Source organism: Eumetopias jubatus, unplaced genomic scaffold (assembly GCF_037043125.1).
Source record: "Eumetopias jubatus isolate StellerSeaLion01/CBP00866 unplaced genomic scaffold, mEumJub1_p1.0 scaffold_3, whole genome shotgun sequence".
NCBI lineage: Eukaryota > Metazoa > Chordata > Mammalia > Carnivora > Otariidae > Eumetopias > Eumetopias jubatus.
Genome location: NW_028274809.1, coordinates 39,470,366 through 39,483,316, shown reverse-complemented (window position 1 = coordinate 39,483,316; position 12,951 = coordinate 39,470,366). Strand labels below are relative to the sequence as shown.

The window sequence follows — 12,951 nt, the reverse complement described above, 5'->3', positions numbered from 1 at the left end:
TTTGTTTGATACCACATTCCACCCAGAACACTTTCTCTTTATTCATAAAGAGACAGTTCTATTGGAAGCGATTTGCAAGACTGAATCCAGAGGCTACATTCTTCTTGATGAGCTTTACTCATTCTTCCGCATTACTCCAAACTCAAGCTCTCTTCTTTGAAATGTTATAAGAGCACTCTTGCATTATTACTAAAATATGTATGGTTATTTATAAATAAGGGATTTAAAAGAGCACTGATGGAAAAGATTTTAAATGTAGTTTTGCCAAAGACAGATACATTCTTGAAAAGACCGTTTCTCAGATATCTAGAGTTATACAGTATAAGCTAGCAAAGAGTAACATAGTTTATATGTTCCTATGTATTTATTATTGGCTAACTGTCCATAAATGGACAATGTTGATAGCTGTAATTCAATTCAAACTCTATACAAGACACAGGTCACATTTTTTTAAAATCAAATGTGTCTATTTTTTTTAAAGATTCCACTTATTTGAGAGAGAGAGAGGGAGAGAGAGCACAAACTGGGGGGGTGGGCGGCAAAGGGAGAAGGAGAAGCAGGCTCTTCACTGAGTGGGGAACCCAATGCAGGATCGATCCCAGGACCCTGGGATCATGACCTGAGCCCAAGGCAGACACTTAACCAACTGAACCACACAGGTGCCCCTACAGGCCACAGTTTATGACTTCTTCTGGGGCACCACAGTGGAGAAAGACATAGGTCACATGTTCATGAAAAATAAGAATTTGTTCTGGGATAGCTTTAACTTCTTTATCATTGACTGTATCAAGCTCTGGATCCTGAGACTTCATCTGGGATGGATACAAGTCAGTGATGCTATATAATAAAATAGTCCCTCCCACTAACTGTTCAGTGAGTGGAGACTGGAGGTTTATTGAATATCTGTCTGAGAGACCATACTAAGAGAGGTGCCAGGATGCATCTTCTAAATTATTCTGTCTTTTGCAAATCCAGGAATCAAATATTTTGTGAACTTTACAATCATTCTTTTCAATTATATGAAACAGGGAAAAGAGCCAGTGCAATGTCTCGGGTAATGTCTCAGTTTATTTCAGTACATAGTAGGTGTTCAATAAATATTTATCAAATGAGGGAATATGAATATAAAAGCAGTGGAAGATCTTCAAGGTGTTCTGTAGTTGGAGTGAGAAGGGTTTATTATTCTAACTACAAAAGTAGTCTTTTCTCATTATTTTGATTGTAAAGTGTTACTAATGGGACAGTAATGGACCAGGAATCAGGACACCTGCATGCAGATTCTGCCACCCTAAAGTGTATGACCCTAATAACTGTGTTGATGTTTTTTTAATGGCAGAAATGCTCATGTTATATACCTTGCTGAACCCAGAGAACCTAATAAGTTTCATCCTCTATATGAGTAATGCCTGCCTAAAAGAGCAAGGTCAGGGGATGTGAGGAGGAAGAAGGTTGGGGGCTACGGGAGCAGCCGCAGAAGTTTTTGCAGTAATAATGAAGATCTTTCAGCTTTAAAACTCTAGGATTCAGTCATTCTGTGGCTACAGGCAAAGATTCTGCTTGCTGGAAACAATAATAAAAACTTTTTTGATCACCTTCTTAGGCCCTCAATAGTTTCACATACATCTAATCCTCACACCCATTGTTACAGTAGACAAATTATTCCCACTTCACAGATGAGAAACTGAATGTCAAATTCACTAACTTCCCCTTTGTCACATAGTTAATTAAGTACAAAAAATAAGGATTTGCCCATCCATATGTGCTTCCAAACTGCCATGCTCTTTCCAGAACAATATTCCTTTCAGAAATAAATCAGTATAGGAGACACTTTACCTGACTAAAGAGAAAATATGGTGTGCCTTATTTCCTGAAAATGAAAAAACTATATTGATTTTCTCTTTATTAAATCAAGTGATTTTGAATCAAGATGGTAGCAAAAACATCCTTTTTTTTTTCAAGTTTTCTTGTGAACACGGTAGTAATTTTAACCAATGATTGTAAAGAGACTAGAAGGTCATCAGCTAAGGAGATATATCAACAAATTTCTGAAACATGAAAAGAAGAGAGAGGACAGATAAAACAGGGTTGAAAACACCATAGCCCCTTAACTCACGCAGGAAAGCAACCAATCCACCTAGGAGATCCTTAGAAAAGGCTCTGGTCTTGTAGTCAGCAGGTGCTAAAGGAGAAAATGAGTAGAATGGCTGAAAATAAGGAAGTTATCTCAAATTTACGCCAGCAAATTAGACAACTTAAGTGAAAAAGATTCCTAAAAATCAAAAATACCAAACATGACTCAAGAAGAAAGAAAATCTGGATACATATCAAGTTAACTAAATTAGTAGTTAATAATCTTCCCACAAAGAAAACTTCAGGTCCAGATGGCTTCAAAAATTTCTATCCAGGGACCCCTGGTAGCTCTGTCGTTTAAGCATCCAACTCTTGTTCTCACTTCAGGTCTCGATCTCAGGATTGTAAGTTCAAGACCGACATTGGGCTCCACACTGGGCATGGAGCCTACTTTAGAAAAAGTTCCATCAAAGAAGGAGGAAATAATACTAATTCTACCTAAACCCATTCAGAAAACAAAGGAGGTAAAAACACTTCCCAACTCATTTTGAGGCCTAATGCCAGACATGACAACAAAAGTACAGACCCATATCATTAACATAGACTTGAAAATTCTTAACAAAATATTAGCAAATCAAATCCAGCAACATACAAAAAGTATTATACATAATGACTAAGTGAAAGGAATGCAAGCTTTAACACGAAAAGCAATTAATGTAATATACTATTTTAAAAGATTAAAGGATAAAAACCTAATTCTCATTTCAATGGACACTGAAAAAGCATTTGACAAAAATCCAGCACTCGTTTATGATAACATCTCTCAACCAGCTAGACAGAGAAAGGATCTTTTTCAACCTGATAAAGGGTATCTTAAAAACCTACAGCTAACATCCTACATAAGCGTGAAAGACTGAATGCTTTTCCACTACGACTGGCAAGTCCACTATCACCAATTCTATTCAACAATATGCTGGAAACTAACAAGTGCAAAATGGGAAGTGAGAAAAATGAAAGGCATTGGAAATGAAGTAAAAGTCAACATAATCGTATATACAGGAATTTCCATGGAATCTATTAAAAAGCTGCAGAACTGGTAAGCAAGTTTTAGTAAGGTCTTAGAATGTGAGGCCGGTAAGTAAAAATCAACTGAGTTTTCTATATACTGGCAAGGGACAATCAGAAAATTAAATAATTCCATCCACATCAAAAAATACTTAAGATATTTTTAAAAGAAGTACAAGATTCATACATTAAAAAATACAAGACACTGTTAAGAGCAATTAAAGAAAAGCTAAATAAGTGAAAAGAAATAACAGGTTTATGGGCCAGAAGACTCAATATTATTGAAATGGCAATTATCCCAAAATTGACCTACCCATACAATGCAATTGGATACTAAATCCTAGGTGGTTGTTTTGTTTTTCAGAACTAACAAGTTAGTATTCACATGTTTGAAAATGCAAAATACCTAGGATAGCCAAAACAATTTTGCAAATGGATAGTAAATGTCGTGAATTTAAACTAATTTCAAACTTTACTATAAGGCTCGAGTGATCAAGACAGCATGGTAGTGAGGTAAAGATGGACATATAGAGCAAGGGAACTGAAATAGAACCCCTTATATGCTCAAATGATTTTTGACAAAGGTGCCAAGGTAATTCAATGGGAATAGTCTTTTCAACAAAGGGGGCTGAAACATTTGGATAGCTATATGAAAAAAAAAATCAAATCTCAACCTTAGCTCATACCATAGATATGCCATTAAACTAAATCACGTACATAAATATAAGAGCGAAAACTATAACCTTCTAAGAAAACATGGGAGAAAAATCTTGTGATAGGAAAGGATTCTTAGATATGACTCCAAAAGGACCAACAAAAGAAAAAATTGATAAATTGAGCTTCCTTAAAATTTAAAGCTTTTACTTTCCAAAAAATACCATTAAGAAAATGAAGAGATAAGCCACAGACTGGAAGAAAATATTTGCAAAAGATAAATCTAATAAAAAGACTTGTATAGGAAATATATCAAGAGCTCTTAGAATGTATTAATAAAAAGATAACCCAATTTATTTTTTTTATTTTTTTTATTTTTTAAAGATTTTATTTATTTATTAGAGAGCGAGAGAGAGAGAAACAGCATGAGAGGGAAGAGGGTGAGAAGGAGAAGCAGGCTCCCTGCTGAGCCGGGAGCCCGATGTGGGACTCGATCCCAGGACTCCGGGATCATGACCTGAACCGAAGGCAGTCGCTTAATCAACTGAGCCACCCAGGCACCCAAGATAACCCAATTTAAAAATGGGCAAAAGATTTAAACAGACACTTCAAAGAAGTTATATGAATGTCAAACCATCACCAGAAAAGACACCTATCATCATTAGTCATTAGGGATATTCAACTTAAAGCCATAATGAGATGAAATAACACATCTACTAGAATGGTTTTTGTTTTGTTTTGCCTATTCTAGCCAAAGTGTGGGCAAGGATGTGGAAAAACTAGAAACTTCTCCATACACTGTTTCTGGGAATGTAAAATGGTATAGCCACTTGGAAAACAGTTTAGCAAAGTCTTTGAAAATTAAACATATACTCTATACAATTGAGCATTTCTATACTTTGGCATCTACCCAGGAGAAATGAAAATACATATCCACCAAAAGACTTGCACTCAGATGTTCATAGTAGCATTTTCAAATGGCCCAAAACCAGAAACAATAAACAAAATGAAAGGATTTTAAAAACATACATATCGTATAATTCCATTTATATGAAATTTTAGAAAAGATAAAACTATAAAAACAGAACACAGATCAATGATTCCCTGGGGCAACCAGTGGCAGGGAGAATTAATTGAAATGGGCATAATTTTTAACAGATGATAGAAATATTCTAAACCTAGATTTTGGTTAAGGTTGCACAGCCATAAAAATTTACTAAAATTCATTCAATTGTCCATTTAATCTGGATGAATTTAATGGTATGTAAATTATAGCTCAGAAAAGCTATTTTTAAGCCTATCTAGAAGGCTTTAAAAATAAAATGTTCAGGAAAAAAAAAAGACGAGTTGACAGAACAAATAATGACAAATAGAGTGACATAGGATTCTCATCAACAGTAATACATGCCGTGGTGACTACAGTTGATATTAGTATATTGTATGATTGAAATATGCTAAGAGTAGAACCCAGGCATTCTTACCAAAAAAAAAAAAAAAAGCTGAAGATGGGAGGTGATCGATGTGTTAACTTGATTGTGGGAATATATATATATGTGTATACACACACACACACACACACACACACACACACACACACACACACACACACACTCTCACATCATAAACTCTAAATATATTCTAATTTTATTGATCGGGGCACCTGGGTGGCTCAGTCAGTTAAGCGTCTGCCTTCGGCTCAGGTCATGATCCCAGGGTCCTGGGATTGAGCCCAGCATCGGGCTCCTTGCTCAGTAGGGAGTCTGCTTTTCCCTCCTGCTCCCCCTGCTGGTGCTCGCTCTCTCGCGCTCTCTCTCTCTCTCTCTCTCTCTGTGTCAAATAAATAAAATCTTTTAAGAACTTTTTTTATTTGTCAATTATACCTTAATAAAGCTGGGGGAAAATAATATATGCCAAAAAATAATGGTTAATATTTTTCAATCTAATGTTTTCAGATGTATGGTAAAAATTATGATTATCATTTAATTTTATAGCCAGCTTAGCCATTAATTCAAGAGTAAGGACAAAACAGAGAACTTTACAGAGATGAAAAATCTCAACTTTACTCCTCCTCATAGATCCTCACTGAAACAACTATTGGAGGATGAACTTCAGCAAAAAAGAAAATGCACTCAGAAGTGAAGAGTGGAATGCAAAGACAATTTCCTAAAGAATTAGAAAATACATTAGTAAAATTAAGTGTTAAGGAAAAAAAGTATGGGGAATTTAAGGACTTGGTAGAGTGAAAATGTTATAGGAATATTGGTAGAAATAAAATGAAGAATGATCACGTGGAAAATGCAAAAGGAAGTTTAGAGCTAAGTAAGGGCAGTCTAAGATTCCTTTGTGTTATTCAGGGAGAAGACTGATAAAAATTGAATTTTAAACTTTAAAAAGTATAAGTTACAATACGTGGCTTTAAATATTATGGTACCCCCTAAAAGAATAGAGATATTTGATAGCTTTTAAGCCAATAGAAAGAAATAAGGGGAGAAGAGAGAAAATTCGATTCAATAGAAAGAAAAAAGAAAAAATAAGCAAAGGCAACATAAATAGAAAGTACAAAATAAATTGGTAGAAGCACACTTATATAAGAAACACCAACAACTATAAATGGGATTGGACATACTATTAAAGTATAGGAACTCTAAGATCGAATTTCAATATGTTCATCCATATCCTGTTTATAAAAGGCATAACTAAAAAATGACATAAAATGCCTAAAGAGAAACTACTGTCTCTTATAATACAACAACAAAGATAATCTGAAAAACCAGTACCATTCTATAAATACTGGATAATAGGACACATTCCTTTTGAATGCACAGCTGAGCTCACAAAAAAGAAAGGAAATACTCAGAGGTGTTTAAAAAAAAAAAAAGGAATGGTAATCAGCAAAAACCTGAGGCTATGGCTACCTTTCTGGAGCCCAGGGCCATGTGCTTTAATGCCCTGTGAATCTGGAGGTCAGGTTCTGAGTAGGACTGAGTGAAATGGAGAATTCAAAGTGAGAACCCCTATGTGAAACTAAAACCCAAGACAGGCTCTATCCTCACCCAGAGAAGGACGAGAAATGACAGGCACAGGAAGCTGTGTCAAGAAAGATCATCTGTCCCTTGGCCAGATTTCTGGGTAGAGAAGAAGTTGCTTCTAAGACTTTGTAACTAGAGGCCTACCTGGTCCACGGTTTTGGATTTGGATTTTTGATTTTATACTGTTTGTGGGATGTGAGAGTGCTTAATCCGTAAAAGTGATACAAGTGGGCCAAGCTGGTAAGATTCTAGTGGCATACCCCCACAATCCGGCTGCACAGGGCTCCCTCAAAATCCCCTTGCCCTTTGTAAGCACAGAGCACGCCCTGTCCTCCCTTCAAGATGGCCATGGGACCCATAAAGCCCCACATGGGGACCAGAAGACAGGGTTCTGTGGGTGAGTTACTTACTGTACCGGGTCATGAAATTATGTCCACAAATAGCCGTGTGTGGGCCCTGAGAGTCCTAAAGAAAGAGTGTACCAAGCAACTAGCATGAAACAGTGAGGTAATGAGTAAAGAGGAATTAGTGACTTGCGTCTGCACTGCTCTTCATGAATGGACCTACACCTTGCACCAGGCAAACCCGGCCCTGCTTACACTGCTGATCGCTTCGCCCCGGTTCCTTCTTTTTCTAGAGAGGGAGGCCCCCAATGCCAGAGAAGCTGCCACATCACCCAAGCTGGTGAGATAGGGAGAAAGGAAAAACTGCCCCATATCTGCCATCAGCCACAGTGGCTGCAACCAGAACCCCCACACATTCTGCTCGCCCAGCCAACCTCAGAATCCACACCAGTACCCCTTCAACTCAGGGTATTTCCAAGAGGGACACACTTAACAGGGTGAGGTTCCATCTTCATTCTTTATCTGTACCCTGACCTCTCTCCAACAAGGCTTTAAGGCATTCTTAAGAGATGCACAGAATTTGTATACTTTTAGATAGAAAGTTCCCTAGGGCTCTCACAAGGGTAACACACCCTGGTTAGCTTACACAACTTACATAATGATGTTAACCAGAGTGCTTCTAAAGTTTTCTCGTTCTTTATGTAGAGATTTGCTCTTGGTTTTAGAAGTAGATGGTCCAGCATAACTGTCCTCAGTTTGGTCCACTGTTTTGCCCTTTTTTCCAAAGTGTTCCAGGTATCCAGCTTGAATTTTTTTTTTTAAATAAAAAGCATGAGTTAGTTATCTAAAAAAGTAAGCTAAAACATGTAAGTGGTTACAATAAAGTGCTAAAGCACCTTTCAAGAAAAGACTACACACTTTAAGTTCTCAAGTAACCATAGGTACTATTAATTTTCTTTCAGTATTAGGAAGTTAAACTACTCTTGTTTTATATCATAATTGAAACCTCTATTTCAAGAATAATTAATTTAATTTATATTTTGATTAATATGCTAATAAACCCTAATTTTCACTTACTTTGCATAGAACCTTCTTAAAATGAAGATTAAAATGATTAAAAACAGAATACAAAACTATCTCAGAAAACTTAAAGAACCATGAAAAAAATGTTAATATTCAATGTAATCAATCCGATGAGTCAAAAAAAATAAGTAAAAAAATATTAAAATGACTAATTTGGAAGCAATATTTACAACTTATTAAAATCCCTTTTAGAAAAAAAAACTTCTTAGTCTGTTGTAGAGAATTCTGACTACAATAAATCAAAGCTTTAATAAAAATGCCCCCCCCAATTCTTAAAATATCACCTTTTATAGCATTTACAACAGCCTGAAATAATTAAGAACTGGTATCAATTATTTTATCGGGGAAAACATTTGGGATAAATTTTTCTACTTGACATAAATGTCATTTCAGTTTTACAATTTCACTACTCTCAACTAAATGTTGAGTGATTTTTTTTTCCCTCTTGAAAATTTCCTTAAATCTAAGTTGGAATAAAGTTCTTACCATATGACTGTTCATTTTTAACACTAAATGGCTCTGGAATTTCATAGTCCTGTTTTATATTCAAATGGAATGATGGAGCTGCCTGCTGCCAGTGGGGCTTTGTACTCACCTGAAACAGGAAATTTAAACGGCGTTAATAAAACAAGATCAGGGGAAAAGAAAAAACAACCTTTTCTCGTGAAATGCATGAGTGTTTATAAACACAGACATTTTCTCGAACAAATCAGAACATCTGGTAAGAAGGCACACTCAACAGCAAATCTTACTCAAGGCTGTGAACAGCTGTGGTGTGTGACATTTGTGAGACCAGACCAAAGGCGCTGTTGCTAGCTTGATGTGCGCATCTGTTACCCAACACAGGGGTGTTCATTCCAGAGAGCCTACTCACCCCCAAATATTGGCAAGTGATTTTTAAGCCCTCCATTTTAATGCGACGAACACGCTGCTGGTATCCAATGCTTCTCTGCATTCCAGCTCCAAAAGATCTTTCTGTTCTCACGGCTCTAAGCAGCTCTAGATTTCTCTGGCCACTCACAAATTTATTCCATAGTTTAACGCAGGGTTCATAAGTTCTTATACTTGCAAGAGCCGGGCAGATATCATACAAGAGGGAGGAAGGCTAGTGATGATAGCTAACTGGCACTCAGCTTCAGTGCTGGGAATTAAGAGAGGGTGGTGGGGACTGCGGCAAAACAGGAAAACACCTAGGTCTTCTTAAGACAACAAAAATTAGCTCAAGCCAATTATTCTAATAGCAGAACACAGATCCACTGCTGCTGGGACCTAGGACTCTTCAATAAACCCAGATGGGTACATTTTATTGTTTTTAAGTTTTTTAAAGATTTTATTTGAGAGTGAGAGAGAGAGAGAGATCACACAGGGAGAGGGAAAGGGAGAAGCAGACTCCCTGCTGAACCCAACAGATAAGCAGATTTTAAAGTAACATTACATTTTCCTGACGACGGAGTCTGTGTCTTCCTTTCAGATCCAGACCAACTTGATAGCTTATACTTCCACTGGCTTCTTCATAGTTTTACTCTCTCCAATCTTTTACTCCTTTTACTCAAACTTACTATACGCAAGTCCTCAGTTCAGTCTCTCCTTTTGCAGGAAAACAAGTTAAGATAACTTAAAAATCAATGCTCTTCCATCCTTCAGTCTGTCCTTCCATTTCTGTATGCTCATCTTGCTCCATAAAGGATGTAGGACTTGTGGGAGCGCTATGAGTGAGCTGCGCAGGAAGGGTGAGAAGCGGGTCACTGGCTGAGACCACCAGTGCTGAGTCACCCTTGATTTCCACTACAGCGATTACCTCCAGAAGCACAAACTTCTGTAATGAAAATCACCCTAGGTCTAAACTACTGCTGGAAAAATGTCACCCAAATGCAAACCTTAACATTCAGATGAAAATACTTTGCTATTTTTTAATCAAAGGAATTTTAAAACATCTCTTAAAAATATTTCCTTCATAACACATAAAACTAAGAATGCTGAAAAAAATTAAGACACATAAGAACATAAAACCAAGTTTAAAGCAGCCAACAAAACATTTTAGACTATTAGATGCCACCAACAGGAAAGGATTATTATACAACTCAGCCACAGAATAGTAAATAAGAAAATTTAGGTTTATATTTCTAAACCCCTTATACTAACAAGACACAACAGACTAAGAACAATTTTTATCTTTTTCAGCTTTAATATTTGTTAAGTTCTCAAAAGAAAATGCCTATTTTATTTCAAGTCTTATCTTTTAAACTAGAAAATTTTTAGAATTGATTTTGTAGAACTTGGGAAAGCATTATATGGCTCCATTTTACAGAACTTGGCATGATAAACTGGCATTATCCATAAAAACATATTTTTTAAAGATTGATTTGAGAGAGCAAGAGCACACAAGCAGGGGGAGGGGCAGAGGGAGAGGGAGAAGTAGACTCCCCACTGAGCAAGGAACAAGATGTAGGGCCGGATCCCAGGACCCTGAGATCATGCCTTGAGCCGAAGGCAGACGCTTAACTGACTGAGCCAACCAGGTGCCCCCATAGAAGCATATTTTTAATTAAAATTTGTATTTGGTAATGTTGAAGGTAATTCACTTAAGAACATTAACTCAAGTTTTCCAAGGGAAAAATTGTCATCCATTTTATATTATCAGGAAACTTCTTTACAAAAAGCTGCACAAATTCAATTTTATACTTGTTTGGAGCTTTTAAATTATTTTTCAAAAAATAATGCTTTAGATAAACCTTGATAACATTATGTTAAGTAAAATAAGCTAGGTATCAAAGGACAAATGTTGTAGGGTTCCACTTATATGAGGTAGCTAGAGTAGTCCCTTACAGAAAGTAGAAGGCTAGCCACCATGGGGTGGGGGGACATGGGGGGGGAGAACAGAGACATACTGTTTAACGGGTACAGGGCTTCAGTTTGCAAAGATGAAAAGAATCCTGGAGATGGATGGTGGTGACGGTTGCACTACTACATGAGTGTACTTAATGCCACTGAACTGTGGTTCAATTAAAAATAGTTAAAATGGTAATTTTTTGTTAGGTATATCTTATCACAGTCAGAAAAAAATCCTGTTTGCATTGAACCTCCACTTAAGCTCCACTTCGAGGAGTCACAAGAGCACAATTCAATGTCATTAAGCTCAACATAATTACTATTAAAATTACTGGTAAAATTTATTACAGTGAAGTATATTGTACCCAGCACTTACCAATTGAAAATGCCTATGAACTGCCTGTACCTTAGGACAATGAGAATTTATAATCATAATGATTTTTAGAAAGGATACCAAAATCAGAGGACTCTTCTGTGGCATACCATTTCAGTGCTGGAAGATACAGCTCAAAGAAACTCATTTTCAAACTCAGAAGCTGCAGCTCAGAGAGATAAATGACCCTTTCAGATCCTAAAGCCATGAGTGACAAAGCTATAAGCTGAGGCTTCATTTCCTGACTCCAACACTGATAAACTTGCTGCTGGTCCATCTCGAAAATTCCTTTATCCAGAATACTGAAATACTCTGGACATACTAGGAAATAACTTAGTTACTTTAAGATTGTTCTTTTTCCTACTGTGTGCACCTTGTCGAATTTCTCCATCAGAATATAATCAAATGGAGCACAAAATTCAAAATCAGATGTTCAGTTACTTATTTACAAGTTTGAAACTACATTTTCAGAAGGGCAAAAATCCACTGAGAGGATATAGGTGAATTACCGTAGCCAACTGTGGTAAAACTCTTCCTGGTGTCTTGGATTTTTCTTTGCTGGCTGACTTATCCTGCATGAAAATAAGAGAAAAACTGTTGACTCTTAACATCACATTTGATTCACTCAAGCACTTGTATAGAGGGTCACTACAAAATAAGCACGTTACCCAAAACCTCAAAGACCTACTCTACTGCTTTCACATTTCTCCACGCTGGCCCCTTCGAAGGACTTCCTCTGTAGCAAGGAAAGAAGGGAATGTGGTATCCCATAAGACTGAGAAAGCTTTAAAAAGTGTGCAAAACTTTTTATCCATCACATCTGCTTTGGAGAATTTCTCTGAACCGAGTTAGTGTGCAGGGCTTACCTGGCTCTCCCACCCTTCTCTATCCCTGAAATCACATTTTTGTTCTATTGACAACTATGATGTTCCGCTTCCTGAGGTAACAATGCATTCAGGATAACGTGCCCTCGAGTTGCCCTAAGGAACACTCATACTTTCCAGAGCAAAGTGTTGCTATCTTCTTTGAGTAGAGGATAATGGCCTGGTAGGAATTTCATCTATGTGAGAGGAAGTGTGGTTGAGAAGGATAGAGTTGTGCTTGCGCCACTCATTCATTGCCTCTCAGCATCAGATCTTTACTTTTTACCCTGCTTTGTGATTCCTAAGCAGGACTCCATAAACATTTCTCCAGCTGGCACAGCATTCTAGAGGGTTCTAGAAGGACACTGAAAGAGAAGGGCTTTCCTTCCTGGTCCAGTGCTTTTCCCCATTGCTCCACAATGTGGCCACCAGCAGTCAGTGTCCTTCCCGGACACTAGTACGTGTCCGGGCATGGGACCTAGGGCACCTTCCCATCCTGTGGTACGTGGCTGACCCTGTGGTAGACACCCTCCAGCGGATTTCACCAGCATCCCTATAGGCAGCCTTCCAGCAAGTTCCTCTTACATCACAAAGGGAGACTTCGTTTCAAACTTTTTAGCACGTAAGCAGGTGGTTTTCTC

At 37.3% G+C, this 12,951-nt stretch overlaps 1 protein-coding gene across 2 annotated transcripts in view; it reads right to left on the bottom strand.

Moving 5' to 3' along the window:
• Positions 1 to 12,028, bottom strand: part of DNAH7 (dynein axonemal heavy chain 7) — a 249,121-nt gene extending 237,093 nt beyond the window's left edge. For both annotated transcript variants that reach the window (XM_088022077.1, XM_028121645.2), the window contains exons 1-3: positions 11,957 to 12,028; positions 8,732 to 8,840; positions 7,818 to 7,965 (exon numbers count right to left, since the gene is read on the bottom strand). In XM_088022077.1, the coding sequence (XP_087878203.1) occupies positions 7,818 to 7,965; positions 8,732 to 8,840; positions 11,957 to 12,025 (326 nt within the window). In that variant the 5' untranslated portion in view covers positions 12,026 to 12,028. The remainder of the gene's footprint in view (positions 1 to 7,817; positions 7,966 to 8,731; positions 8,841 to 11,956) is intronic.
• Positions 12,029 to 12,951: the final 923 nt, after the last annotated feature.